This window comes from Benincasa hispida, chromosome 4 (genome assembly GCF_009727055.1).
Source record: "Benincasa hispida cultivar B227 chromosome 4, ASM972705v1, whole genome shotgun sequence".
Classification (NCBI taxonomy): Eukaryota; Viridiplantae; Streptophyta; class Magnoliopsida; order Cucurbitales; family Cucurbitaceae; genus Benincasa; species Benincasa hispida.
Window position 1 is genome coordinate 13,584,546 of NC_052352.1, and position 27,216 is coordinate 13,611,761.

At 34.4% G+C, this 27,216-nt stretch overlaps 5 protein-coding genes across 9 annotated transcripts; 3 read left to right on the top strand and 2 right to left on the bottom strand.

Annotated features, from left to right (window-relative positions):
- The first annotated feature begins 2,875 nt into the window (after nucleotides 1-2,875).
- Nucleotides 2,876-6,328, top strand: LOC120075152 (protein Iojap-related, mitochondrial). Its single transcript, XM_039028333.1, has 4 exons — nucleotides 2,876-3,310; nucleotides 3,453-3,540; nucleotides 4,480-4,577; nucleotides 6,074-6,328. Exons 1-4 carry the CDS (start codon nucleotides 3,011-3,013, stop codon nucleotides 6,149-6,151), a joined length of 564 nt encoding a protein of 187 aa, XP_038884261.1. The 5' UTR covers nucleotides 2,876-3,010; the 3' UTR covers nucleotides 6,152-6,328.
- Nucleotides 6,329-8,845: 2,517 nt separating this feature from the next.
- Nucleotides 8,846-12,754, top strand: LOC120074934 (3-oxoacyl-[acyl-carrier-protein] reductase 4). Its single transcript, XM_039028041.1, has 11 exons — nucleotides 8,846-9,038; nucleotides 9,273-9,415; nucleotides 9,744-9,797; nucleotides 10,786-10,866; nucleotides 10,945-10,990; nucleotides 11,072-11,166; nucleotides 11,255-11,287; nucleotides 11,578-11,712; nucleotides 11,811-11,904; nucleotides 11,993-12,075; nucleotides 12,378-12,754. Exons 1-11 carry the CDS (start codon nucleotides 8,846-8,848, stop codon nucleotides 12,408-12,410), a joined length of 990 nt encoding a protein of 329 aa, XP_038883969.1. The 3' UTR covers nucleotides 12,411-12,754.
- Nucleotides 12,755-14,725: 1,971 nt separating this feature from the next.
- On the bottom strand, nucleotides 14,726-18,250 carry LOC120076668 (serine/threonine-protein phosphatase 6 regulatory ankyrin repeat subunit C-like). The gene is made up of 2 exons (XM_039030563.1): nucleotides 16,803-18,250; nucleotides 14,726-16,167 (listed from the first exon to the last, which is right to left on the bottom strand). Exons 1-2 carry the CDS (start codon nucleotides 17,523-17,525, stop codon nucleotides 14,860-14,862), a joined length of 2,031 nt encoding a protein of 676 aa, XP_038886491.1. The 5' UTR covers nucleotides 17,526-18,250; the 3' UTR covers nucleotides 14,726-14,859.
- Nucleotides 18,251-21,355: 3,105 nt separating this feature from the next.
- Nucleotides 21,356-22,264, top strand: LOC120075838. The gene is made up of 3 exons (XM_039029535.1): nucleotides 21,356-21,585; nucleotides 21,707-21,795; nucleotides 21,919-22,264. The coding sequence occupies exons 1-3, from the start codon at nucleotides 21,553-21,555 to the stop codon at nucleotides 22,064-22,066; spliced, it is 270 nt and encodes an 89-aa protein (XP_038885463.1). The 5' UTR covers nucleotides 21,356-21,552; the 3' UTR covers nucleotides 22,067-22,264.
- Nucleotides 22,265-22,546: 282 nt separating this feature from the next.
- LOC120075837 (trihelix transcription factor GT-1-like) lies at nucleotides 22,547-26,661 on the bottom strand. Of its 5 annotated transcripts, none has more exons than XM_039029530.1 (5): nucleotides 25,812-26,661; nucleotides 25,192-25,230; nucleotides 23,835-23,966; nucleotides 23,196-23,420; nucleotides 22,547-23,098 (listed from the first exon to the last, which is right to left on the bottom strand). In XM_039029530.1, the coding sequence occupies exons 1-5, from the start codon at nucleotides 26,359-26,361 to the stop codon at nucleotides 22,878-22,880; spliced, it is 1,167 nt and encodes a 388-aa protein (XP_038885458.1). In that variant the 5' UTR covers nucleotides 26,362-26,661; the 3' UTR covers nucleotides 22,547-22,877. The 5 variants fall into 5 exon arrangements, with proteins under 5 accessions (XP_038885458.1, XP_038885459.1, XP_038885460.1 ...); XM_039029531.1 differs by having other exon boundaries at nucleotides 23,835-23,963; nucleotides 25,812-26,659; XM_039029532.1 differs by having other exon boundaries at nucleotides 22,547-23,080; nucleotides 25,812-26,658.
- Between the last annotated feature and the right edge of the window lie 555 nt (nucleotides 26,662-27,216).

Below are 27,216 nucleotides of genomic sequence, written 5' to 3' on the forward strand. Positions count from 1 at the left end.
GTTTTTATTACTGCATGCGGTTGAATTTCAGCTCTGGATCGACTGTCGCATTGTGCCGTCATTGCGTTGATCGTTTCTTTAGTATTGATTTGACGGGCGCAATGCGGCGGAGATGCGTTATTCAGTTTCTCTTTGAGCCTTGATCGCAAGCGGTGATTTGGTTTCCTACAAAACAGACTTGAAATATCCCTTTCTACCATATTGATTGTCTTAGTGGGTGTATTTGCGATAATTTATAATTATTGTATTTCTTAGCTAATTTTCATACAATCGACGCATACTTTCTCTCTTTTGGCTGCAATATCTAAATAAGGCAGTATAAATAACTTGTATATCTACAAGTTATCACACCCCCAAATTTAGATATATGCTTGTTCTCAAGCATATCTTTTATTAAGGCAATAAAGCTCAATTCCTATCCTATATTTTTGCATCGATTGGTTGCTCCCAATGTTACACTTGCACATTACTTGACAACACAATATTTTGCCTTCAAGATTTTCATCCTTCCTTTATGTTGATTACTTGTTATCTTGAGACGATAAAAATGAATGTTGAAGGTCGATCTTTCTTTGATATGGAGATACTTAGCCTTTTAAAGGCTGAGGTTCAAGTGGAAGTAGATGTTGGACATTGGTTTTCTTCTTCGTTCGTGACCATACTCAATCTTTGGAAGATTGAAGATCGAGTAGTTAAAGGCTTGATATGATCAAAGATAGAAACTCTTTGCTCGATTTCTTTTGAATCATCGACTCTTCAACAGTTATATGATTGTTGTTGACTTCCGCGATGCTGGCAGCATGACATTCAATAACTTTTGATACTTCCTCTAGATGATTATTGAGGGAGCTTTTTGAGAAAAATTCTACCAAAGTTATCGGCTGTTGAAGTTGAAGAAAGTCCTCATCTTCTTCCTTAATAGGTTTAGGCTTCCATGCCATCTTTTTCTCTTTCTTTTTCTGAGTCCCGTTCTCTCTTTTATAACTTCGATAGGAGTACAACTCTTTTTGGGTAGAATTTGATTGTCTTCTTTTTCGACGAGTCACAACTATCCACCTTTCACCATCCTCTTCCATTGGTTCTTTCTTCTCTTGAGAATCTTTCATCATGATCTTCTGTAGGAACCGAATAACTATTGGCTTGAAGGTCGCAAACTGGATCAAGCTTTCCCTTTTATCATAAAATGGTGTTGACGGTGAAACATTTAAAGTCATTGCCACTGCGGTATGATTTGTCTAAGCTACTTCATTAATATCCAACTCAATCTTTTTTTCACGAGTAACTTTATAATCAACTCATTCAGCGCGAAGCACTTTTTAACTGGGTGACTAACGATCCGGTGATATTTGTAGTAATTAGGATCGTCTACTCTTCTTGTTTTTTTTGGTGCATTCCGAGTGCTGAATAAGTTGTTTATCCAGTAGTTGTTCCAACATGTCTGCAACATCAGAGTTGGGGAATGGATAGACCTTTTCCTGTCTTTCTTTAAGAGTTAAAAAATGCTTCTTGCCACCATCATACTTTCTTATAAATCTTGTTTCTCTTCCTTTGGAGGAAAAATTTAGCGAGGTCGTATTGACGATCATAGATTATGTTATGGCACTATTCATAATCTTTTTAGTGCCTTTGATTTCTTTCTTATCCTTTCTCTCTTCAAGGACCAGGAAATGTTTAGTTCCCCTATTGGTGATTTTCGGCTCCATGTCATGAGCACATGTTTCCAACTCCTAAAATATACGAGGTTTTATACCTTGTAGGATGTAAAAAAGCTCCTAGTGCATGCCTTGGGTGCACATCTCCACTGCGGATAATTCAACGAGTCTATTTGTGCAATCTAAACTTAGAGCTCTCCATTGGTTGATGTAGTTGATGACAGACTCTCCCTTTCGCTGCTGGGGCTTGTCAGCTCCATCATGTTGACGATGCGTCTAGTGCTATAAAAGCGGTTGAGGAACTCTCTTTCCAACTATTTCCAGTTGTCCATCACTTTCGACTCTAGATCAGTATACCAATAAAAAATATTTTCTTTCAAGGTACGAACGAACGAACTGCTTGACTAACTGATCCCCTCTCGTTCCTGCATTTTCACTGGTTTCAATGAAGTAAGCAACATGTTGTTTCAGATTGCCCTCCATCAAACTGTTGGAACTTTGGAGGTTGATACCCACATGACATTCTCAATTTGTCCATTCTCTTGGTGTACGACTTGAAGTGATATGATCTACTAGCATGGAACAGAAGCAAACAAAATCAATAAGCACTCTAATTACATTTAATTTGAGTTATAAAAGCATGCTTAAATAGAAACTTCAGAAGAGGGTTTCTAAACTACATACCTCTTATGAATTCTCCCAATTCCAAGCCGCTCTTCACGTGATTCCAGCTCCAATACCCTCTCTGCTACATTTCATTTTGCATGACTGTCAAACCTTATTTTGCTCATTATCGACTGGTTCTCTAAGCAGTCGCATGCCACCAATGGTGACCATTGCACCACATTACACACCATCGTGATCGTCCATTGAAGAGGCCGCCGCCAATTGTTTCTACCCATATCGATGAGGCTTTAGATTTTCGAACGATTTTGACCATGCTATTTGTTTTTTAGTTTTTGGTTGAGATTTTTTTTTCTTCTAGAATTTAGATAGATTGTATTTGTAGTTTTTGAAGCATAGTCTATTTATACTCAATTTATTAATCTTTGGGATAGTTTGACCATTTATCAATTTTGTATTTTTTATTATTTAAATTCATTTTGCTATTTTATAATTTTAAAGTCTTTTTACTATTTTTTCAAATGAAACTTTAAATTTTACTTTTTATCATGTCACGAAAAAAAATTAAAAAGGTCATTGAAATAGCCCTACGCTGCAAGTTGGGCTGATCCACAGACCAAGCAATAAACTAATTGCTCCAATTGGAAAATTCCAACTTCCATTTCGAAGACGACGGTGGACGAGCAAGCTGAGAACTTGATTTTCACGGCGGGCACGGGGATTCGGAGAATCACATGTTGGCGGCGCAAAGAATTCAATCTTCATCTGCCTTCTCTTCCACGATTCGCTCTCTGCAACTATGGAATAGAGGCGTTTCTGTTCACAACCATGCTCTATCTTCTTCCACCGCTAGCTCTACCAACAAAGGTTTACTCGATCTTCAGGAGGTCGAGACGATTCTGAATAATGTGAAGGCAGATGATGTCAAAGTGATACTAGTCCGTAAAGAGTGTGATTGGGCTGATTACATGGTGTTCGCCACTGGTAGGTCTACCTGGCACGTTAAGAACATTGCTCAAGCCCTAATTTACAAGGTACGTTTGTTCTTCTACATTTCTTTCTGATTTTATTGTTCCGATGTTTCAATTAGATTTCCGTGCAAATGAATTTGAAGAAGAGATGTTTCTGATAATTGTGGCTTAATATGTGAATGCGTTTTTTTTTTTGAATCGACAGGTCAAGCAAAAGCAGAAAGGTGCTAGACAGTTAGTACTCCCTAGTGTAGAAGGGCAAGAGGACGGAAAGTGGATTGTCATCGATTCTGGTCCGTGCTACTCTCTTTAACGACTGCTATGCATGTTCTTGTTCTTGTTCTTGAACTTCGTTGAAAAATTTATTGCAGATAAATCAACTGTCACTATTTTTGTTGCCTACTCGAAACGAAATACTACACACTAATGCGATCGACACGTCTTGAAGTGTTGATTCTTCTGCACCTTAGCCCTCCCTACGCGGGTTTGCAAGAGTTTATAGTTAATAGGGCAATTTGCAAAAACCACCCCGAAGTACGTTGATAGTTGTAATTACACCTTCAAACTTTTAATGGTAAAAATTAGCCCTTAAATTTTTATTAGTGTGAAAATTGAATCCTCAAGCTTAAAATAATTATAGAAATTGGATCCACAGTTAATGAAATTTGAACTCTTAAACTTATTCAAATGTTACAATTTACATAATTAAGCAAGTTTGAAGGTCCAATTTGACCCAATTTTAATATTTATATAATTTTGAGGGTTCAATTTTTAAAATTAAAAGTTTAAAGGTATAATTGCAATTAATACCATACTATAAGGTGGTTCTTGCAATTTACCCTAGTTAATACCATGATTTCTGCTTTCTGCAACGTTTCAAACTGGTTATTATTCGTCAAACTAGTCATTCTTTCACAGGATTTTCTAGAAATGATAATGAAAATTATTATAGTATTGGATTAACTTGTCTTAATAATTTATTTATCTATATATTTGCATGTATGCTCTATGAAAAGTTCATAACGCCTACATTCTTATTCTTATGGTTTCCGGCCAATGCGTTTACAGTTTATCTGTTTAATAGACAACATGAATTTGACTTAGAAGTATTTGACATGTACTCTGGCTTAGAAGTAATTGACATGTACTCTTTCTCTTGAGATCAGAGGTTATCCCCACACCTCACATTTATTGTACTAAAATACAATTCATATTTTAATATTTTCTTATAGGTAAAGTAGTTGTTCACGCCCTCGATGAGAATGCCAGAAGTTATTACAATTTGGAGAGCCTTTGGTCCACCGAAACACCGCAGGATGATTCTTCTCAGGTGAATTCTTGTTGTTTTTCTCTTTTGCCCTTTATTAAAACAGAGGGGAAGAGCATACTTGGACACGATTTCTTTTGCGCTTCTTTTCACCTCTCTTCTATTTAAAAGTTTATATCCAAGGTACATAATTTATCCTTTTTTGTTGCCCCTTCGCATTTTAAGCCTCAGATAGACGGTTAAAATGGTAGGTAGGCTAACTTAGAGGTGATAAATGTACACTGGTAATCTTGTTTTAGAGACACAGACAAGATTGTGGTTAGCTATCTACACTTTAGCTACGTTTGTGATGAAGTGTTAAATCATGCTTGAATGTGAAAAGTTTCAAGATAATTCATTTTTATAAATACTTTCAAAGTTTACAATATTATTATTAAAATCCAAAATATTGATTTATAACTTTGACCTTTTAAAAATATGAATTTAATAGTATTCTTACTGGTTGAGGAATTGTTAGATTTGGAGGGCGTTGATGCTCCTTTGCAAGTACATTGTTATTTTGGTGTGAAATGTTGGCCTAGTTCATTATTCCTTCCTCCTCTCCAATTGGAGAGGTCTTTTGTAATCATCACATGGGGTTCAATCTCACGTAACCATCACACGGGATTTCTCTTTTTGTAATTTCATACTATCAATGAAATTGTTTCTGATTGCAAAAGAAATGTTGACCTAGTCTAAAGGCAACGAGCTTGGTGAAGGAGACTTTTCTTCTTTTTCCCAACATTTGGATGGTCTTGACTCTTGGTTGGATTTCCTCTTTATAGTTTTTTCTTTTGTTGGACCCTGCTGTGGCTTGGGTTAAATCAAAGTAACAATTATTAGATAGGGGGCTTAAGGTTTCAGTTGTACATACAGTGACAGTCAGACCTATTTAGTCTTGGTGATAGATTGGTCCGAGTTGAGTAAAAACTAACTACATAGGGATTTACAAACACACCTTCACAAGATAGAACTGAGTTCAGTAAAGACCGACTAGTTAGGTATCTACAGCCACACCCATAATGCTCCAACGATTTCTAGCTTGTTCATTTAACTAGAGTAATTCGTCCAACATTCTCATAGGCATTGATTTGGCTACTCTCGCCATTCGAAGGTTTGGATAATCTTGGTCGGGATTTGGAATGATGTCATATTAAAAATCACTTTCAAACATGGTTTTAGTTTATTCAAAATCAATTGTGATGCTATGAAAATCATGTTTAAAAGTGTAAAACTAAATAGTAAATTGATTATGAATGACTAAATACATGTTTGAGCGTATTTTTGAACACGATGAAACTGATTTTATTCATTCCCAAATATGTCTCTAGACTATTAACCAAACCACCGCCCTACAATTAGTCTCTGGGAAACCATGATTAGGGATATTGTACCTTTTCTGCTGGCATTTTGCTGATTACTGCTGCCATGTAACATTGAGAAAATTCTCAAGTAAACTTAACCAAATAAGAGTAAGACCTAAATCCCTTAATCAATGTCTTATTCACTTCCTTGTGTAGGATTTGGACAGAGCTTTCGTGAAGATACGTCCGAAGAACAACTCCAAGAAACCAGCACAAAAGCTTCTTAACAGGTGAAAAATCTCTCTTCAATGAAGATCACATGGCCCCGTTCTTTCATTAATCATTATGTAGACTTCCAAAAAAGAATGAAAAAAAGAGGAATGGTGCCAGATGCTTCAATATTTGTTTTGGAATATTTATTTCCATCTTGATCCATGAGATAATGTGAGCTTATTTTCTTTTCCTTCTCCATATTAAGTTTATTTGCTTTTTTTTTAATAGTATAGCAAGTTTTTGAAAATGAAAAATTAAGTTGTCTTTTGTGGGGTTAAATAGAACTTTTAGTCCCTTAATTTTTATGAAAGCAAAAGTTCCATTTTTGTATTTATGATGATTTAGTCTGTAACAATTTATTTTTAGTACTTTTAATTTTTTTTATATAATTTAGTTCATATTACCAAATCGAGCATAGCTCAATTGACATACCCCTAGCCTGTATTAGAAATCATGAGGTGTGTGGATCGAATCTTCAAAAATATAATTAAGCTCCTATTATGTTAAGTTTTAACGAAGTTTCTTTTCTATGTAGATCGATAAATTGAACAAGTACTAAATGTATAAGATTTTGAATGATATTTTTCATGGCATCGGTTATTCTTCATTAAGTGGACTAAATCATTAAAGTTTTTCTTTTAAACAAAGTTGTTAAGGTTTAGTACCTTTTAACATAGTGTTTTGTTTTGTTTGGCTTTTTTTTTTTAGCTTGTTTTTTTGTTTTTTTTCTTTAAATAAAAAATTCATATACGTGTTTGAAAAATCCTTAGAATTCAACTAAATATGTAACAACTAGTTTTTATCACAATTTAAGTGTCAAATAGATTATTTATTTAACTGAGCTTGCATCTCAGGTTTTGATGGACGGGATTTCTATTTTAATATATATTTTTAAATTTAAATTTGCGACAGTCCAATTTGAGTATAACGTTGAAGTAGGATAGATAGGATACAATATTCGTAAGAAGAAAAAAGTGACGTCACCAGCATCCTTTGTGAATTTAAATATAATGGAAGATTTTGTTCAAATTAAACAGCCTTTATTTTTTTTTCAGCTTTCTTAATTCTAACATTTCAATTTGTGTTTAGAAATCACAAATGTAATTTTATGGGAAACTTTATTTCGGTTTCAGGAAATTTAATTTAATATTTTCAAGTAAATAACCTTTTATTTAATCTTATGGTTACTATTGTCAAACAGAAAATTTATTGCTTAAGTTATTTAATTAATGGAAACAATATTTTTTTTTGAGAAAAAATTCTTGGAAACATTTTTTTCTTTTTTGAAATTGTTATCATTCATGGAAACATTTTTAATAAGAGTTAATCCACGTTTCAGTATTATTGATACGAGAGATATAGATTTAAAATGAACAATTGTAAATATTTATATATTTTGAATTAAATCATATTATATATGTTTACAGTATTTCCACAACCAAATTGGAAACGAGATGTGCTTTTCCGCAACAGTATTTTTACAATAAGTGCCTAAGCTGTTTCAGCTCCCAATATTCACTAAAAAAATCTTTAAGTGCCTAAGCTGTTTCAGCTCCCAATATTCACTAAAAAAATCTTTAAGATTTTTATTGTAAAGATAATTTTGAAACAATTATGAAAAAGTCTAAATGTTATCTTGTTAACAATAGTGTAAAGTTCAACTATATTTTTTTATAGAGGTAGTTCTTCTAAGGGGCAGTTGCAAATATAATAATCAAATCTAAAATATTAGTAGATATAACACAATGCAAAAAAAAAAAATATATATATATAGATATAACAAAATTTTGATAATCGATCAGTGATAGACCATACTATTGATAGAAGTTTATCAATGATATACTGTATAATTGATAGACTTTGCTATATTTATAATTTTTTAAAAATATTGTTATATACCATAATTGATAGACTTAATAATTATTTAGCCTAGTTGCAAATATAGGAATCAAATCCAAAGTATTAACAAATATAACACGATATAAAAAGTTCTACAGATATAGAAAAATTTAGATCTAATTGTTGGAGTCTATCATTAGTAGATTATATCGTCGGTATGAGTATGTAGTGATAAAATCTATCACAAATACGAGTTTGCTCTATTACAAATAGATTTTATTATATTTACAATATTTAAAAATGTTGCACTTCCCTTTTTTACAACTCAACATTTAAAGTAAAAAAAAAGTTCCAATTAGAAAAGCAATTTGGAAAAAAAGGTTGGTTTGGTTTGGACAATTAGACACTCTCGTTGGGTTGGGTGGAGCGGACTCTCATTTTTCCAAACCATAACATTAGGGTCAAATTAACCCAAAAAAAGTTGACGCAAAAATCACACAATTACCATTTAACCGATCTTAGAAACACGTCCGTTTCGTAAGATCGATTAATCTTGCAGGGGTATTATAGTAATTAATCCAAGTTATACCCAAGTAATTTACATTTTTAACCCTCTATCGTAACTCAGGCTGCTCCAAAACTATTTCTTCTGCGCATAATTCCTTCACTGACTGCTCTCACTTTGGTTTCATCACCACTCCATTCCATACACATTTCTTCCTGAGATCCCAAAGCCGTAGCCACGAGGTATTCACTTTCTCATTCTTTCATCTCTATAAGAACCGAATCCGTTCGTTGCTTTCATTTCTGGCTACGATTTCGCGATTTCGTTCTGCTTCTGTGATTTTCTTTGTGCGGAGACCTCCCGGAGCTTTCATGGCGGCTATTGCCGGTTCGAACGCTGTTGCTTTCAGTAAGGTTGGAATTGTTGGTAAATTTGAAGGCAGCGTTGATCGGAGAGCTAATTCTGTTCAGCATTGGTCCCCGATTTGTGGCGGAGCTGGATCGAATCAGCTTCGAGGTTGTTTTGGCCTCCAGTTGAGATCGAAGAGCTCTTTTGCTTCTACAGGTATGATTTCTTACAATTTTATTTATTTATTTTTTTAATTTTTTCTTTACGTGTTTGCTTGAGCGATTAGAAGTGAGACGAGAGAGGCTACATTCATGCTTTTGATTGTTCGAGTTTTTCTGTTATCAGTAGTCGTTGATGCCGTCTACCTTTACTTTTGGGGAAGTTATTCCTCTAAGGAACTCTTGCTAATGCCTGTGGAATTATGATCTTATATTCATAATGAACACGCAGGAATAAAAGCTCAGGTTGCTACAGCAGAACAAGCAAGCATTAAGGAAGACCAGCAAGTGGAGGCGCCTGTGGCTATTGTGACAGGAGCCTCGAGAGGAATTGGAAGAGCCATCGCATTGAGCTTGGGAAAGGCGGGTTGTAAGGTACATCTCTTTTCTGTTTGCGTATAAAGCTCAATTACTTATTTCAGGTTTAATATGTTGCATAAATTTGGACTTGAAAATGCGATCCTTGTCTCCTTGGATGTAGTTTTTCTGCTAGCATTCACTTTGGAGATGAAATATGGAAAAAGGTTTCACTTATTATATCCAGTTGTTTTATGGAGTTTTTTTTTTCTTTTTTGCTGCATAAGCTGAAGTATTTCCTGTTTACGATTTGTTTTCAGAAGACATCACTGTCCAGTCAATTTTTGTATCATTTTATCTGTTAAAACTATTAATTCTGAATTTTCAATCAAACAACAATTTGTAGGTCCTGGTTAATTATGCTAGATCGTCAAAGGAGGCTGAGGAAGTTTCTAAACAGGTAAATAATTCAACTATTTCAGTTCTCATCTCTTGAACTGCATTTTGGCGTTGTGCAAATGTTGTAAAAGCTAATAGACCTCTGGAGACTGTTTATTGAGCAGAATGCTCAAAAGAAGCTCAAGCGACTTGGAAATTTCCACACAGTTATTAGACTGATAAAAAAAAGTGGTTACATAGATGAATTAAGCATATTACACTTTTAGGTTCAATTATAAAGCTTATCTCATGTTGTAGTTTTACGATTTTCATTCAATTCTTATGATAGCTCAATAATTGATTCTGTAACAAGGTTCATCGCACGAAGTTTTGAGGGGTTATCAGTTCTTTTCCTGTCTTATATGCAAAGGTTAGGAACCATTAAATTTGACCATAGAAAAGGGTGAAAGGTTAAAATCGGTAGCCTTCTGAGACTACTCTTTAATAACAAATTAATCAACCTATTTACTAATTTTAGCCCCAATACTTATTTAATAACAAATTAATTGACCTATATAATAATTAACCTATACATTAATAATGAAAGTATGGTTCGTTATATAAAAATTAATTAACCTATATTAATTAAGGCCTAATACTTATTTACTTTTCAAGTCCCATCACAAGGCTCTCTAGATTTCACTACCCAAGCACGAAACAATTCTTATATGACCAGGCATCAGTCAACTGGCTATTATTTTTCATTGACTTAATTCTTCTTGTTTGACCAAGCGTTTTTTTTCCTTATTTATTTATTTTAATGTGTTACTTCTGCCTTCAGTTTAGTTAGCCTGCTATGTAAGGTCATTCTACTTTCTGAACCATTTAGTCATGGTCTTTAAGCTCATTATTCCGAAAGCAGTAAAGTGCCAATGAATAATATTAGGACATCCAAATTGTGCAATGGTTCTATTTCACAAACCTGCAACATTGCCGCTCAATTTCGTCTGATGATAATGGTGACTTGATGATCATTTTGAAAAGATGATTTATTTTTCTTGTAATCGCAGATTGAGGGCTTTGGTGGGCAGGCTCTTACTTTTGGTGGAGATGTGTCAAAGGAGGCTGATGTAGATTCAATGATCAAGACAGTAAGCAACTTCCCTTTTCTGAGTTAACTAGTTTATGCATTTACTTGTTACTCACTTGCATGGCTGTCATTTGTACAGGCCATTGATGCTTGGGGAACTGTTGATATATTGATCAACAATGCAGGTGTGTATAGATTCTTTAACATCTCCAGCTTCCTGGCTATTTAACTTGGTTACTTTTACCCTATATTTCCATGGAAATCAGGAATTACTCGTGATGGCTTGTTGATGAGAATGAAGACATCTCAATGGCAGGAGGTGATTGACCTGAATCTTACTGGTGTTTATCTCTGCACTCAGGTATGATTGCATTAAAACTTTTTCCTTCACAAAGAGTTTTGAGGTTGAAGCGTATTGTTCTTGAAATAGAGTTGATTTCTTTTTGCAGGCAGCATCCAAAATTATGATGAAAAAGAAGAAGGTAGCTGAACCAATAAATCTTTCGCAACTTAAGATGCAATATACTTTTAAACTTTTCCTCATAATATGAGTAAATATTTACAGCGATTGTGAGTGCCTCCATAGAACTTAGACGCTCAAAACTTTTTAAGAAATACATTCCCAATTGTCTAATTAATTTTAGTTTTGAGGTGGCATTGCGCATCTTCCCTGAAGTTTGGATATTTTCTTCTCTCCAATTACAATCCTTCCCTTGAAAAACGAAAAGGGATAAATGGAGATGTCTTACTCACTTTGAGAGGTTTTATACAGGGAAGAATAATCAATATAGCATCAGTTGTCGGCCAAGTTGGAAATATTGGGCAAGCGAACTACAGTGCTGCAAAGGCAGGGGTGATTGGTTTTACAAAGTCCGTTGCCAAGGAATATGCAAGCAGAAACATCAACGTGGGTTCCGCAATTCCCAACTTCTTTAATAACAATGATTTCTTATGTCTGACTGCTAGTGGGCAATCTGAACCATCATAATGATATTATTGTTCCAGGTTAATGCTGTTGCTCCTGGGTTTATTGCCTCCGACATGACTGCCAAGCTTGGGCCAGAGATCGAGAAGAAAATTTTGAGCACTATCCCCTTGGGTAAGTATGTAGGTAACTCGTATTTGATTTGTCTGTGCTGATTTTGTTGATTTATGGTTAAAAAAATTTCAATTCCCCATTGTTTCAGCAAGATATGGCCAACCTGAAGAAGTTGCTGGACTTGTTGAATTCTTGGCACTTAACCCTGCTGCTAGTTACATTACAGGACAGGTCCAGAAAGCTCCATTTCATTTTTCCTTCACTTACTAATTGCATGACATGTTTGGGAATAATCCTGAAATGGTTAAAATTATTTTTGTCATGTCCAAAATCACTATGAAAATGTTTTTAATTATTCAAATTCAATTTTAACCATATGAAAATTCAATTCAATTGATTTTGAATGAGGTGTGTTTTCAAGTGATTTTCACCATTCTAGAATCACTTATAAACATTGCATTAATCTCTCTTTCCTTTATAAAATTTACAGTGAGAATTACTTCATTTCATCCACATGTTTGTTTGTTCTGCAGGTTCTTACCATCGATGGTGGGATGGTTATGTAGGTGGGTCGTGGATGAAATTACGTTCATAAGAGGAGATAATTCAGAGTTTATAATATAAGTGGCCGTAGAACTTCGGACTTTTTTTTTTCTCTAAATATGACCATGCTCGTTTACTATGGTTTTCGGATTCCCTTGTCAAACGCTACATATTGTTTTCCCACTTTTTGCCTTTTTTCGAGTAGTAATTACACCTACGGTTTAAGTTTGCATAATTTCAGGCATTTAGACGTGCTAATTAAGGGCACTGGTTTCTTAATTTTAGGCTATATTAACATTACCAAGTATCCCTGTACCTTCCAGAATTGCAATATTATCCTTGAATATCCTTAAACATTTCAAAACTATTATTGCGAACTCTTTAGAAATTCTGGCAAAATTTGAGACTTGGAATGGAAGGGTTGTGTTTTAAATTTTCATTCAAAGTTACTACACAAGCTTGCATTCCATATCTAGGGATGTTAAACTCAAGCTACCTAAATTCCTAACTTAATCTTTCAGGATTAGAATTCCAAATCCCTGTGTCAAACTCTTATTTAAATAAGAAAAATTTTTATATACAGAAAAAAATATCAAATTATTTACGAAAATAGTAAAAAAAATATTAATAGATACACTTCTTTCATCAGCTTTTGTAAAGAAGATTAAAATTTTATTATTTTATGTAAATAGTTTTCTTTATTTTATTTTATTTTATTATTATTTTTTTTTGAGAATCTCCCTATATAGATTTTTTTTAAAAAAAAATATATAGTACTTTTTAAACAAAATACGAAGCTGAAGAGGGTATATATATATATGCATTTGTTTGGCTTCAATAACTCTCTAAATCTATCCATCTGTGTCGTGACTCGAAAAAAAAGAACGTCCCTTTAGGTTGAGCCACTTAAATGATACGTCACGCCACTGCCCAGCTAATATCGGCAATTCGTCTCTTCATTTTATGCACAGGTCATCATCAGGTATTATATTATGAACCTATTATTTGTTTGTCACACCGTGCTCACGTGAGGACTGCGGGCTAATTTAATTCTTTCATTTTAAATAAATACAACAATCCTATTCTCAATCTCACCGACCAACCTTAGCCAACAAGTCCAGCTGTTGTAGAGATGGACGGTAGATTCTCTATCCAACTTTTGTGGGGGGTGCCTACTTAGCTATTTTATTCTACTTGCACTTTCTCTCTATAATTTTAGCTAATTTTTATTTCATCCTCATGTATCCAAAATTAACACTTTTTATTCTTAATATTTTATTATCATTGAAGTTACAGAAGTAACATATTCCATCTTCGATGTCCGAATTCCTTTTTAATCTGCCCATGAAGTTTGAGTTTGTTTTTAAATGATCCAGACCTTATGTAGAGTTGATATATCATTTTTTTAATACAACAAGTAGGGTATATGGATTTAAATGTTAATTATCACTGAACTAAGCTTATATAGCGAAATGGGAGCTGACCCCTAATTGATATAGTAGAATGATGACGTATAAATTAAAAACATATTGACTAGATTTTATCAATATAATCAAAGTGAACTTAGCTTAATGGTAATTGACATGATCTCATTTCTTAGAGGTCGATATTCTATCCTCTATTTCATGTACTTGTACTAAAAAAGGACTATATCAATAAGTATATTTTAAAAGAGTTGATTTTTTTCATGAAAAAATATATTTAGAGATTTTTTTTCTTGAAAAAATATATTTAGAGACTATTTAGAAACTAATTTCAAACTTTAGGCACCAACTAAAAATTAAATTTAAATTTTGAGGACCAAACATATCACATTTTTTAAGCGTAAAAGGTAAATAAAAACCAAATTCAAATCTTACGAATCAAATATTAGTTTTGAAAACTAAATAGAACCAAAATTCAAATGCTAAATGCTAATGTCTAGAAATTTATATATTAATTAAAGTCGTAATATTTTAAGTGGCATATCACATAAAAAGTCACATCATATACGTCATGATTCATGAAAAAGGAACTTTGAAGTTTGAGTTGGTACAAAAAGTTGTTCTCTCCTTTCACCAAAAGGATTCAGAGCCCAATCAGCGTCTAAGAGTTAAAAGAGATGGAAATACAATATTTAAAGAAAAGGAAAAAGAAGAAAAAGAAAAAAAAGGACAATCCATTGGCAATCTCAGCCATTAATTAGTTATGGTTGCTTTTGTCTTGTCCTTGAGATGGGGGAATAGATTCCATTGAATCAAATTCTCATATTGTTCTTCAAGTTCTTGTCCATGACAGTGAATGTGAATGGAATTGAGGATAAAGAGAACAGACAATTCAACCTCAGGAAACAAATAAATGAAGCAAAACACTTAAAAGACTTATAAGTTTAGTTGAATGAATTGAGTAATACAATCAATACCCAGAATCAGAAAAAACTTACCCTTTTGTGTTTTGCTTATTGATGCAATTTCTATGTACATTCAGTTAACATCAAGCTACTAGAGAACCAAAGGATTTATTCTTCTGACTTGCCCTCTTGCAGCTGCTAGGATCTTCGACTGCAAGACCTTGTGCGCCGAAACAGAAGTACTGGTTCATCAACATCTTTCGGTTGAAGGAATCTTGTCTGAATTTTGTGATTGGCACTTTCCTGTTGGAGCAAGAGACTCCACCAATGCCAGTTATTTCTTGGTAATCCTGCATTGACATTGGAGAAGACATGGGTGACCCCGAAAAGGGGCTCGAAGGCGATCGGGCTGGATTTGCTAACTTTGGCGTTGCTTGAATTACGCCGTGCATTAATCCAGCAGCAAACCTTTTCTTGGTTGATGGGCTTGGAGGAATGTTCATGACTGGAACTGGAAGTGTTCTTCTGTTGTGTGGACTTGGAAGGCATGAAATGTTTGAATATTGATGTCTAAGTGAAACTGGTTTGGGTTGTGGAGTTCTTGATATATCAAACTGCCCAGAACAATAATCATCTATCCAGTCTGTTCTGGTTGGCCTTTTCTCTTTACTCTTAGACCAGTGTAGGAAGAACTTCAGGCGTTTCACTGTATGATTTACAGAGATTGACTTCTTGTCTGATGAATCCACTGAATCACACTCGCCATTGTCGTCCGAGCGTAAATCGATGTCCTCGTCTACTTGACCACGAGTAACATCAGACACATTTTCAATACCCGTGTACAAGAATATCTCTGCATCTGGAATTCTGAAAGAAGTTCCAGGACTGCTTCCAATGCCCTGCATTTTCAAATGGGAAAAGGAAGCGTTTGTTGCCGTATAATCACTATGATTCGAGATCCCACCAGCCGAAATGAATCGCTTAATAAGAATATCTAATGACGGCGATCGTGGCTGTTGTTTGAGTAGTTCAAGTGGGGTCAAGCCATCCTCATCAGTAACGTTCAAGTTTATTGATGGCACAGACATAAGCTGCTCTACAAGGTCACACTGAACATTCTCTGTCACCGCCACATGAAGCGCAGTTTTTCCATCATTGTTCCTGAGGTTGATGATCTCTTGTACATTCAACAAATTGCCGTGTAACAGACGCTCCATGAGATCAATCTGCCTATCTAATCTTCTAAAGCCAGGGGTTTTGAAACCAGCCACAGCCAAATGAAGAAAAGTGTCTCCATAGTAGTTTGACATAGATGTTAGGGAAGGGCATTCATGGATCAGAAACTCCACCACAGCTAAGTGACCTCTGTATGCAGCCACATGCAATGAGGTGTTTCCTTGGCCATCAGTGTTTGAGATGATATCAAAGGAAGCAACAAGATTCTTCACTATCTGCAAGCACAATGCAGTTAAAAGTAAGTCCAAAACATGTCAAATGGAAAAACAACTCAGAAACAGGTTTCTTCATAACTAGATAATCTATGTCGACTAGAAAAGAAATGAAAATCCAATCTGTTAAGAAATCAACAATTAAAGATGAACAGAAAACGTAAGATAATAGAGAATCAACACACAAATTTACGTGGTTCACTAAATGTGTGTTAGCTATGTCCACGGGCAGAGGGAGGAAATAGTTTTATCGGAGGAAAAAAAAATCATATTACAGATCAAAAGGTGCCTCTATGGCCAGAGAGTTTATATAGCAAACTTTCCTAAACCCTAGGGCCAAAATCGTAACATAAATAAGACAAATACAAAAACAATTTAGGTTATGGGGTGTTGCTCCCGAACTTCCACCAGGGATCGATGCCCTTGGACCCCTACTTACTGACCAGTCTAAGAAACCTCATATTGGATCGTTTGAAGTGCCAGATAACAGATTAAAGCATTGCAGCACAATCATACACAAACTTCAGCATATAAAATCAACAATTCATGAACTGACAAGAACAAAAAGAACAAGAATTTTCAGAAAAATGTATGGAACTGACAAGAAAAGAAGCATAAATAAAACTCCAAGATCTGACCTCAATCTGTCCTCTTCCAGCAGCTGTATGAAGAATGGTCGATCCTTGAGAATCCCTGTAAATCAGAACATCAGGACATTCCCCAATTAACTCTCTCATCATCACCAAATTACCTCCTCTAGCAGCACAATGAATAGCCCTGTTGATCATTTCCCATCTGAAGGCCAAAGGCATTTCCATCTTACTTTCATCCAATGCTTCCTCCATTGCCCCCTCTCCACTGCTTGGCCAACACCTTAAAGAAAGACCAAAATCAAGCAAAAGCCTAAAGACCTCACAGTTCTTACTCCTAGCTGCAGCATATAAAATGTCAGTAACTCCATACTCTCCTTCTCCAAAAACCAGAAGAGGGTCTTTCTCCAGTAATTCCATAACAAAATCTAAATCCCCTGCTGAAGCAGCTGTGTACAAAAGCCAACCGCCATAGCCAGCACGAATGAGAGAGTTTTTACCCCCTTTCAATTCCCCTTCGAGGAGGAGTTTTTTAGCAACATAAGAACGGCATTTTGCTACATCTTGAAACTGAGCATCATCATCCCACACAGTTTCAAGGCGGCGAATACGGCGGAGAGATGTGAGTTTGATTAAGAGATTTGTGTCTAAATGAAGAAGTTCTCTAACGACGTCATAAAACCCATTGGCGGCCGCCCAATCAATCGGCGTAGCGTACCACCATTGCTCCCCTGTACTCTCCCACCGAAGAGGAAAAAACAAGGGAGGCATTTTTGGTCAAAACCCACCTGCAAATTTGCCAGATAGAAAGTAAAATAAAAAAAAGAATCAGACCCAGATAGTGAAATTTTCAAAGGAACATAAAAAAGGCCTGAATATGGAGTTCTTTCCAAAAGGGAAGAAAGATATCTGAATCAGTAGGAATCTTGGGAAGAGTGAATCAGACTCGAATAAACATCAAGAAGGAGAAGAAGAAAAAGGAATGGCCCATTAAGATAACAAGCAAAACAAAGGGAGTGGAGAATTTGGCGGAGAAAAGGATGATGCCAAATCGCTCCTAATGAAGCCAAGAAGCTTAAGAAATGACGAAGATATGAGAATTTGGCCGTGTCTAGAAAGATAGAAACTAACAAAAACAGAAGTAAAATGAGAATGTGAGGATCTATTTTGGTGGGAAATTGAAAAAATAGAGAAAGTAATGCCTCTAATGCCTTTGAAGATTCCCTGCCTCGTGACGGTGAGAAGTAAATTAAACACAAAAGTGAGTGAGAAAATGAGAAAGTGAGAGGCTTCAACTGTTCAACGGCCTCTGTTGATGAAGACAAACAGACAGCTACCAGAAACCAACAATCATTCAAAAATTTAAGAACAATTTTTTCTTTTGATTTATTGGGTGTTGAGTCATTCATGCATGTTTTGAAAAGGGAATTGAAATCTGAAGCATGTTGGTAGTGGTAATGAGATGAACACTAATTTTATTTTCAGGAGAGACAAATAAAAGAGGAGGGTGGGTCAGCTATGTTCTTGCTGCTACCTAGATAGCTCACTATTATGGCATTTAATGGTGGCGAGAAGAATGGTCTATCAGCCATTTTCAAATGGGAGAAGAAAAATAAATAGAGGGACCCTCCTAATAATCAAGAGTTATCAAATCATAGGCTACAATAGTAGCAATGGTTCACAGAGGGTGATTTTCTAGTCGATCACTTCTTCAATCTTCACAAATTATATCATGAGAACTAGACTCACAATTTCAAGGATGAAAAAGTAAAGTTCAAAATAATGTCTCATCGATGAAAAGTTCGTATTCCATTACTAAAGGACTTGACTTCGTTGTTGAAAGGGTTGAAGAATCATTGAATCTGTTTCAACTCAAAAAGAAAAAATAGTTGCTTCCTCAACAACAAGAAAACCATTCTGGAGAACAACAACATTGGCAAGCTTAGCGAAATCGATGTACTTTAAAGCATTTTGAATCAAAATTGTTGAGATTTGAGGTTTTTCTTCTTTAAATTTCAATTTTTAAGTTTCTTAAATTTATTGTTATATTTTAGTTTGATGTCTAAGTAAATATTAGATCTAAGATTTAGGTTGTTTGTTATTTTTAAGTTTTCTTTGTGTTTTGTGAGTTTCCATTTTTAATGTTATTTTAAATTGTAAATTAGTAGTATTAATTAGGTTTATCCTTATCCTATATAAGTGTGAACTACCATGTATTGAGAGTATCACAATTTTGTGTACCTCATTTTCCGTATAACATTTTGTGCATCACAACTTTAGTATCACATTTCTTAAACAACATTTCATGTATCACTAATTTTTTCCTACTTCAATAAGAAGCTTGAATTTCACTCACATTTTATTTTTTCTTTTCTTTGTTTAACAAACATTGAGAAATTGATTTGCTTCCACAACATTTATTTTTTTCCCATCAATTCCATTTTCTCAACAGTAGCATCAAACCAATTCTATTTTTTCAACGGGACACCAAAGCTACTTTGATTTTTTTTTTTCAACAAAAACTATAGTTTCATTGTAAACAATGGATTTAAAAAAATTACTTCCTAACATAACATTTCAAATGAAAAGAAGTGTTAAAATAACACTCACAAGTCACAAGTTACACCTACAAGCTTCTAAGCATGTGGTGATTATTATTTTTAATCTCTCTTTCTCTCTTTTTGTATTGGGATTAAAAGTGAAAACTTACATATAAGGTAAGTTGTTTTGAAAAAAGAGAAACTGTGAGAATTGAGCTTTATGATCGTATGTGTATCATTACTTTGCAAAAGCTGTCCATATTTTGATGATTGATATTTGTAGAGCTAAAATAGCAAAAAAGAAAAAGGGGAAAAAAAAGAAACAAAAAAGGTATTGAGATGCACGTCCCACTCTTCAATTATTTGATTCACACAATCTTTGCCCAAAAGTTTATGTAAAATATGATTCCTTTTTCTCACAAATGAGAACAGTTTTGAAAGATGTTACATTTATGGATAACTCTTATATAATATAAATTGTGTCACAAACTTAGTAAATAAGTCGTTACTTAACATCCAAGGCTTATGGTTCACTCTGCAATTGTTGAATTTAAATATGTTTAATGTAATTACTCTTTTATCCTTTTTCAAATGTTGGATATAGTTGATTCATTTTAAATTTAATTAATTTCGGATAATAATGATAACTAAATTTAAGATTTATAAAAAGTATAAGATCAAAACTTCTTATCTTCTAACCGAAGAAAACAAAGAATTGAGTAATTTCATATATTCAAAAGTGTAAATTCTTCTGTAATTTTTTTCCCAATCCAGATATTAAAAAAAAGAAAAAAAAAAAACAGAATTGCTTTACATTCATCATGGAAAAATTTTGTTTTATTATTATTTTTTTAAAGGAAAACATATAATAAAGAGAGCTGTGTAGCAGCACATGGCTGAGTTGATTTTTGTGACATTGGATCCAGAGCTTTGACACACTTTCTGCCTTTTGCGAAGGTCTTTCATTTCTCTTCCATGTTTTTCAAAGTGATACATTTTTTGTCCCTAATTTTTTTTATTTTTTTTTATTTTTTTTATTTTAGTTTCTATTTCATCCTTCAGTTTTAAAATATTACACATATAATTCTTAAATTTTGAATTTTATTTCAATTTACTCAATAAATTTCAAAATGTTATAATTTTACCCTAGAGATTTAAATTTTATTTCAATTTAAATTTCAAAATTTTACATTTTTAACCTCAATTTTTCATTAAATATTCACATTCAATTATTGACGTCAATTTTTATTAATTAATTAAAAATAATTATAAAAAAAATTTAAATTTAATTTTAAAAGTGATAAAAATAGTGAAAATTAATTATAATTCTTCTAATAACTTTTTATTTATAAACAGAAATTAACTCTAAAGATGGGAAGTGAGCATTAGTGAAAAATTGAGGTTAGCAGTATAAATCTTTGAAATATCAAAACCAAATTGAAACAAAACTCAAATGTGAATGGTAAAATTGTAACATTTTGTTTTTTTGTTTAACTATCTACGAGTACTAGAGACTTATCACATGGTTTTCGCCTCAATCCAAAGGAGGAAGTAATAATAATAATAATATTATTATTATTATTATTATTTGAAAAGGAGGTATATGAAGCTATTCAAGAAGAGAGAAGAAACCGATACACCTTAAATAGAATCTTAATTCTCTATTAGTAATCGTATATTAACCTAAATAACTAGATATTAGTATGATTGAATTTCTATTTTCGCATTTATGGTAAATATTTTTGGAAGAGATGTTGTAAATTTATTTGACCTTAAACCTAACAAGTATATGTTAATTACCATTGAATAAGGTTAGTTATTTTTCTTGGGATTATCCCTCTTATTATATTTCATATGTTGAAGAGGATGTTCAAATTCATCTTTTCTTTTTCATTTACAACATAATATAAAAAAATAAAACAATTAAAATCTTTTTCAAACATTGGTCAAATTTACCATCCTTGGTGCCTAAAAGAAAGGGTCTTGGTTTATGGAAAAAGGGTGTGAATGGCAGCCAAAAAAAAAAAATGTAAAAAAGAATATCAAGGCATTGAGACGCCAAATAAAGAAGGAAATAAGTTGGCCAACTTAAGACGGCAATGGTTATATGGTTATGGCTGCCCCTAATTTATGACCCCTTCCTTTTCACAACATTTTTTCTTTCCCTTCTCTCATAAATTTCCACATCAAAACATGCCTCCGCCGCTGCACATTTCTGCATCCTTCTTCAAAAATTCTATTCTCTTCTCTATATTGCCATGGCCTCCGCCAACAGATGGTTAAAGCCTGAGGTTTTATTTTTCTCTTTTCCCTTTCATTTCCTATTACTTTCTCTTTGGTTGCTGAATAAAAAACATGAAGATAACAAGAAATTTACCATTCAAAACTTGATTTCCTTGAATACATATGCAGGTGTATCCTCTCTTTGCTGCAGTTGGTGTGGCTGTTGGCATCTGTGGGATGCAGCTCGTTAGAAACATAACCACCAATCCTGAAGTCAGGTAAGTATTTCAATTTGTAGAACAAAAGATATGTTCAATATAATGAAAATGTAAATATTTTGATCACGAGAAGAGAAGGGGTTGAAGAAAGTGTCCTGATTTGTTCTGAATGGAACATGACAGGGTTATCAAAGAGAAGAGAACTGCTGGAGTGCTCGATAACTATGAAGAAGGTGAGAAGTATGCAGAGCATGGCCTTAGGAAGTTCCTCAGAACAAGACCCCCTCAGATTATGCCTTCCATCAACAAATTCTTCTCAGATCCAAACTAAATCCAATTCGGTTACTGACCTTTGAAATTAGTTGTTGATCACCTGCTGAATTTGTTTTCGATGTATACGTCGAGTCCTTTCAAATAATGAAGTGCTATTTAAACCGATAGTATATGATTCTTCTGATATAGCTGGAAAAAACAAAGGAAGCACTACTCATCTAGCATATCTGAGATGTTAAGCTCAAATTTTTCTAAATCATGGAATGATGCGTCCTTATTTTTAAGAGGGAAACCAAACCCGACCGTCTAACGTGTCCTCGAACTTCTTTCATCTGAGAAAATAGTGAACAGTCAAAACTTCAAAACATCTGCAAGTTGAGTGTATCTAAAACCCCTGCAAACAATCTCTCAAAGATAAATAAGCACGTTACACATTGGCTGTTTCACCAAGCTAATATAATAATCCGCTATAAATTGTTAAATCCAAATATATGTATCTAAACGCTATATGGAAACGAATAAGTTGTTGGTTCACTAGTGAGGTAGCAACAATGGCATCACTTTATACATTTATGTATTTCATAGTGATATTCGGAACATGCACTCACTGTACAGATGAGACAATACTGCCAACAATCCATATTGATGATATATACAAGAGGGAAGATAACCTGTCAAAAATGCATAAGCAGAGTCTGCGCACAAAGGCCTATTTTCATATGCAGAGTCTGTGCACAAAGGCTATACTTGTTTACATGGTTGGATTTAGAGTATGGATTACAAGTAAAGATGGAGTACTAAAACCAAGTCTCATTGCCAAGGACGCGAAAGCCACAATTCTTTTCATATTGGCATAATTGTGCACTTGCTCAACTTACACCACGGTATATTGCACCAGGACGGAGATCATCCATATTATCGATGTTTCTATACCCATCAAACTCCCGAAGGCATGTCCAGCCTCGACGAGCTAAAAAATCTCGGTAATCTTCTTCAATGTAAAAAACTTTGTCTTCAGTATGTACCGGTAAGTGATCAGATTCATCATAGAGGCAGATTTTAACAGCCACGCCTGAAATTAGAAGTTCAACTGCTCTTACATGCATTACTTTGCTCAAAATGTGTCAGCTTATTGCTACAATTTTTACAAGAATCATAACAGCCAATACAAACATAGAAAGATGTACCTTCATCAAGGTGAAGAGTGTAGTTTCCTAAAGGCATGTCCCTGTCCAGACTTCTGACAACCTGGTCCTCATCCTCTAACCAAAATGCACGTTTAGTTCTCAACCTGAATGCAGACTTGATTGCCTCCTTGATCGCCTCTGAGGTGCCATCAACACCAATTCTTCTTGTGTAGTCCCCCCACTTCACTGATATTACTCTCCCGCCAAATCCTTGACTCTCCCCACCTGCCAAGGAAGTAAATAAACAGAAATTGAAACTATTAAAGATTCATAAGCAGCATGCATCCACAAACAAAGACAGGATTGGTTTCTATATCAACAACTACAAAGTTATATATCCTCGTATAAGGAGACCTGTTCCAATGTGATCAAAATGGTAGTCTTCGACATACGACAGGCTTTTAGCAGGTGAATCATGAGTGGAATCTCAAAAAACAAAAGTGAGGGTGGTTTTGACATAAAAGTCATTTGACTGAAATGCACGAAGCTGAATCTCAATACAAAGATTGCTAATGCATAAATGTGGGGCCTAAACCCTACAAGCAAGATTATAGCTCATAATCTAGAAAGTCATGTCAATATAATAGGCATTCTTTCCAAAACATTCAAAAATGTCAAATTGTGGTTGTACAGTAGTACCATTTCCAGGTGCCTCTCTCCAATTCCAAGGTGGAATGCCCGTTGCAGCAACTGCATCAGCTGCTGTGATGGCAAGGGGATGCCCATCGTGATCTAGCTGTCTTTCAAGATTGAGTGAAGGCCTGCCACCTGCTGCATGAAAGGAAACCTAAGAGGGAGCTTCTTTTTCTTCTTCTTTATATCAAGTAAGAACGTGGCATGAAAAGCGAATAGCCACTATAAAAGAAACACATACATAAATTATAAAAGAAATACTTATTTGCAATCCCATAATTGGAAATTGCGAATTACATAAAAATAAAATCATATTATAGGTTACACTTAATTCATCAATGTTATACTTTTGCAGTACAAAATATTTACTACATATTTAATCAATTTGAGGGTAGGGTTCTTTAGACAAGATAAATGATGTGGTTGCACGAAGAAGAGAACATAATTAAATCTTCCTGGTGAATGGGAAATACAAGAAACTCATATGAAGATGCAACTTGACGGTTCTCTAATCTTAAAACCATTAATTTGGCCAAAGGAGCATTGTATAAACTTTTCACTGGTAAGACAATGGTTTATTATAACAGAAGCAACACTTTCAGTTCTGTATGTTAGAAGTCTCAATTAGACATCAGGGAATGCAGGGATGATGCAATATCTAAATTGGCCTGAAAATTAGACAGTGGTGAGGTAAAGACTTAATTGACATTCCCCACGCAGCTGCTCCAGTCAACAGGCTCCACAAAAGAGAGATGTTTTGGGCACATTGTCATAAACTGAAATTATATCCTGGACCTAGGAACCAATTGATAATCTCACTGGAAATCAATTGCATCACATCTGACTTGTTCAATCAAGTCACGTTCTAAAGCAGCTAATGGAGTTTATTCAATATTCATACAGACTTGTAGGAATCATAAATATGACTCTACTTGTTATAGATCCACGTCCACCAAGCTTTGTACTTTCTAAAGCTAATATGATTCTTCATGTACTATCAATTCGGTACTTCCTTACTAGCACATCAGGAATTCAATGTTTACATAACAACATGATTAAAAAAGAAAACAGAAAAGTAGCAAACTCAAGTTTCCACAAGCAATTTCATAATTATATGTGGTGCTTTTTAGAAATCTCACTCCACAATCAAACAGAAAATCCACTAGGTGTGATTTTCTCTGCCATTTTCTATTCCTTCTTCTGGTGTACAAACAATAAACAACATGAGAAAATTAAAGTTTTATGATAAATGCTACAACAATCATCAGCCACGGTAAAGAACTCAGGTTTCCTACAAGAGGGGCAAATATTTTGTCAAGAAAAAGTAGCATTGCAATAACAGCAAATAACAAGTATGCCGTACCTTCAACAGGTCCGAACGATAGACCATTATCCTCTATTCCTGCATTGGCATAAAATTACAATGCTCATCACAGTCCTCTTGTGACCCCAGAGCCAGACTAATCATAACCCTAATGCACCTACTATATTTGCACATCATATTACCTGACAGACTTAAAGAATGCAGACACCAAAAAAAAGCATCTGAAAATTTTTACCCGTTTAAGGAACAAATACAGAAAACAAAGATGATTCCCCAACCCCCCAGGAAGAGTAAACAACAAAATATGTAACCAGTTTAAATTTTCTATTCTACTAACTTCAGATGGATATATCATTTCCAAATCCAGATATCTTCATTCATACAGCTGAACCCTTTTAGGAACAATACCCTAGGACTATAGTTCATTTATCAGAACACTGCATGTTTGAAAGAATATGTTTGCTCAGAATCATGACGGCGAGCTATTGATATACAGTGAATGAAGACTTAAAAATTGTGGCTAATGAATTGTCCAGAATATTAAAATTTTTGCATTGGGTTCTCTCACTTTTTATGGCAAATGCTTCTTTTTCCTTTCTTATAGAGCCGGATATTAGACTACCCAATTCACTCTCCCAAAACCAAGAACCAAAAGTTACCTTTGTCTGAGAATTGCATATATGAATCAATCTTGGGTGGCGTGGGGCTCTTGTACTGCGTACTTTTGCTTCTCTCCTTCAAAATTTCTTCAATCTCCTTGTAACACGACATCTTAGCAGAGCCACTTCCCCTGTCATGGTGCTTTGCTTTCTTGAACTCCTTGAGCAAGTTCCTCCACTTATCAGTACACATAGTCGGGGAGCGATCAAATCCCCTTTCCCTCATCTTAGCCGATATCTGCTCCCACAAATGCTTGTTGGATTTGGAGGTATTAAACAAGCCATCCATCTCCCGGCGTAGGGCAATTAAGCTTCGAGTCTCGTCCTGAACCCAAGTCTCCGCTCGCTTCTTGGGAGCCTTGACTTCATGATCCTCACCACTGCTATCACCAAGCATCATTTGATGCTGCTGATGAGTCTGCTGTGGCTGTGGCTGTTGCTGATGAGGTTGAATATGGTGGTCGCCATTGGAGGCGACCTCGATCATCATATCTCTGCTACCTTCTTCCTTGTAAATATCGATTGGGCGAGGCTTATCAGACAAGTACATAGTCTCTGATTCAAGGAATTCCGTGAAATTTCGAGAAAGATGGAACTTCGGAGGGCGAGCGTGGGGAGTATGAAGGAACGATGAGTCCACCACCTTCAAATTTTCATTTCTGACTGTTAAGTTCCGAGTCACTCCTTTTTTCCGCAGGTCCCCAAAGTCCGAGTCTGAGGGCTCAAGCCAGTGCACTCAAAGACGAAGGTCGCGTGTGATGCCGGAGAAACAGGGAATAATTGTACGGATGAACAATCGGGGAGAGACAAAAAAAGAGAGGAAATTTGTGATTTTTATGCGACTCTTTTGGAATTTGAGATGAAATTTTACATTTTATTTGTTTTAGATTTTAGGGTGGATTAATCTTTGGTTGTACATTCAATTTTGTATGAATTTTACTTTAAGGACAAAATACAATCAAAATTGAGCTCTCAAACTTATAAAAATGTTGATTGAACTCTCAAACTTACGTAATTATAGAAATTATAACAATAGTATGAATTTGAGGGTTTAATTTTTATTATTTGTGTGTCCAATTTTTACAACTATTATAATTTAATGATCTAATTTTAATAATTATAAAAATTTAAAGGCCCAAAATAAGTTTGAGAGCGTAATTGTGATTATCATTGTAATATAATGATAGTTTTTTCAAAAATAATTGGTGTAATTTTAAAAGTTTCTATTTGGTCACTTTACTATTGATGTTAAATCTCTGCTCGAAGGTTCATAATAAATATTTCCCATAACAAATATCAATATTCAGGGTTTTTTTTTTTTTTTTTTTTTTCATTTAACATATATGAGTTGATGATGTTTTACCATCTTACTAGAATATAAAATATATAAAAAAATAAATTATAA

Bases quoted from the DNA above. Each gene is read 5' to 3' on its own strand.
- LOC120075152 (XM_039028333.1), top strand. From the start codon at position 3,011: ATGTTGGCGGCGCAAAGAATTCAATCTTCATCTGCCTTCTCTTCCACG. The intron at 3,311-3,452 runs GTACGTTTGTTC...TTGAATCGACAG, and splicing joins CTCAAGCCCTAATTTACAAG to GTCAAGCAAAAGCAGAAAGG. The intron at 3,541-4,479 runs GTCCGTGCTACT...ATTTTCTTATAG, and splicing joins GTGGATTGTCATCGATTCTG to GTAAAGTAGTTGTTCACGCC.
- LOC120075837 (XM_039029530.1), bottom strand. From the start codon at position 26,361: ATGTACTTGTCTGATAAGCCTCGCCCAATCGATATTTACAAGGAAGAA. The intron at 23,967-25,191 runs GTACGGCATACT...CCTTTCATGCAG, and splicing joins ATCGTTCGGACCTGTTGAAG to CAGGTGGCAGGCCTTCACTC. The intron at 23,099-23,195 runs GTACATCTTTCT...ATGTAAGAGCAG, and splicing joins CACTCTTCACCTTGATGAAG to TTGAACTTCTAATTTCAGGC.
- LOC120075838 (XM_039029535.1), top strand. From the start codon at position 21,553: ATGGCCTCCGCCAACAGATGGTTAAAGCCTGAG. The intron at 21,586-21,706 runs GTTTTATTTTTC...ATACATATGCAG, and splicing joins ACAGATGGTTAAAGCCTGAG to GTGTATCCTCTCTTTGCTGC. The intron at 21,796-21,918 runs GTAAGTATTTCA...GGAACATGACAG, and splicing joins ACCACCAATCCTGAAGTCAG to GGTTATCAAAGAGAAGAGAA.
- LOC120076668 (XM_039030563.1), bottom strand. From the start codon at position 17,525: ATGCCTCCCTTGTTTTTTCCTCTTCGGTGGGAGAGTACAGGGGAGCAA. The intron at 16,168-16,802 runs GTCAGATCTTGG...TTGTGCTTGCAG, and splicing joins CTGGAAGAGGACAGATTGAG to ATAGTGAAGAATCTTGTTGC.
- LOC120074934 (XM_039028041.1), top strand. From the start codon at position 8,846: ATGGCGGCTATTGCCGGTTCGAACGCTGTTGCTTTCAGTAAGGTTGGA. The intron at 9,416-9,743 runs GTACATCTCTTT...AACAATTTGTAG, and splicing joins TGGGAAAGGCGGGTTGTAAG to GTCCTGGTTAATTATGCTAG. The intron at 10,867-10,944 runs GTAAGCAACTTC...TCATTTGTACAG, and splicing joins TAGATTCAATGATCAAGACA to GCCATTGATGCTTGGGGAAC.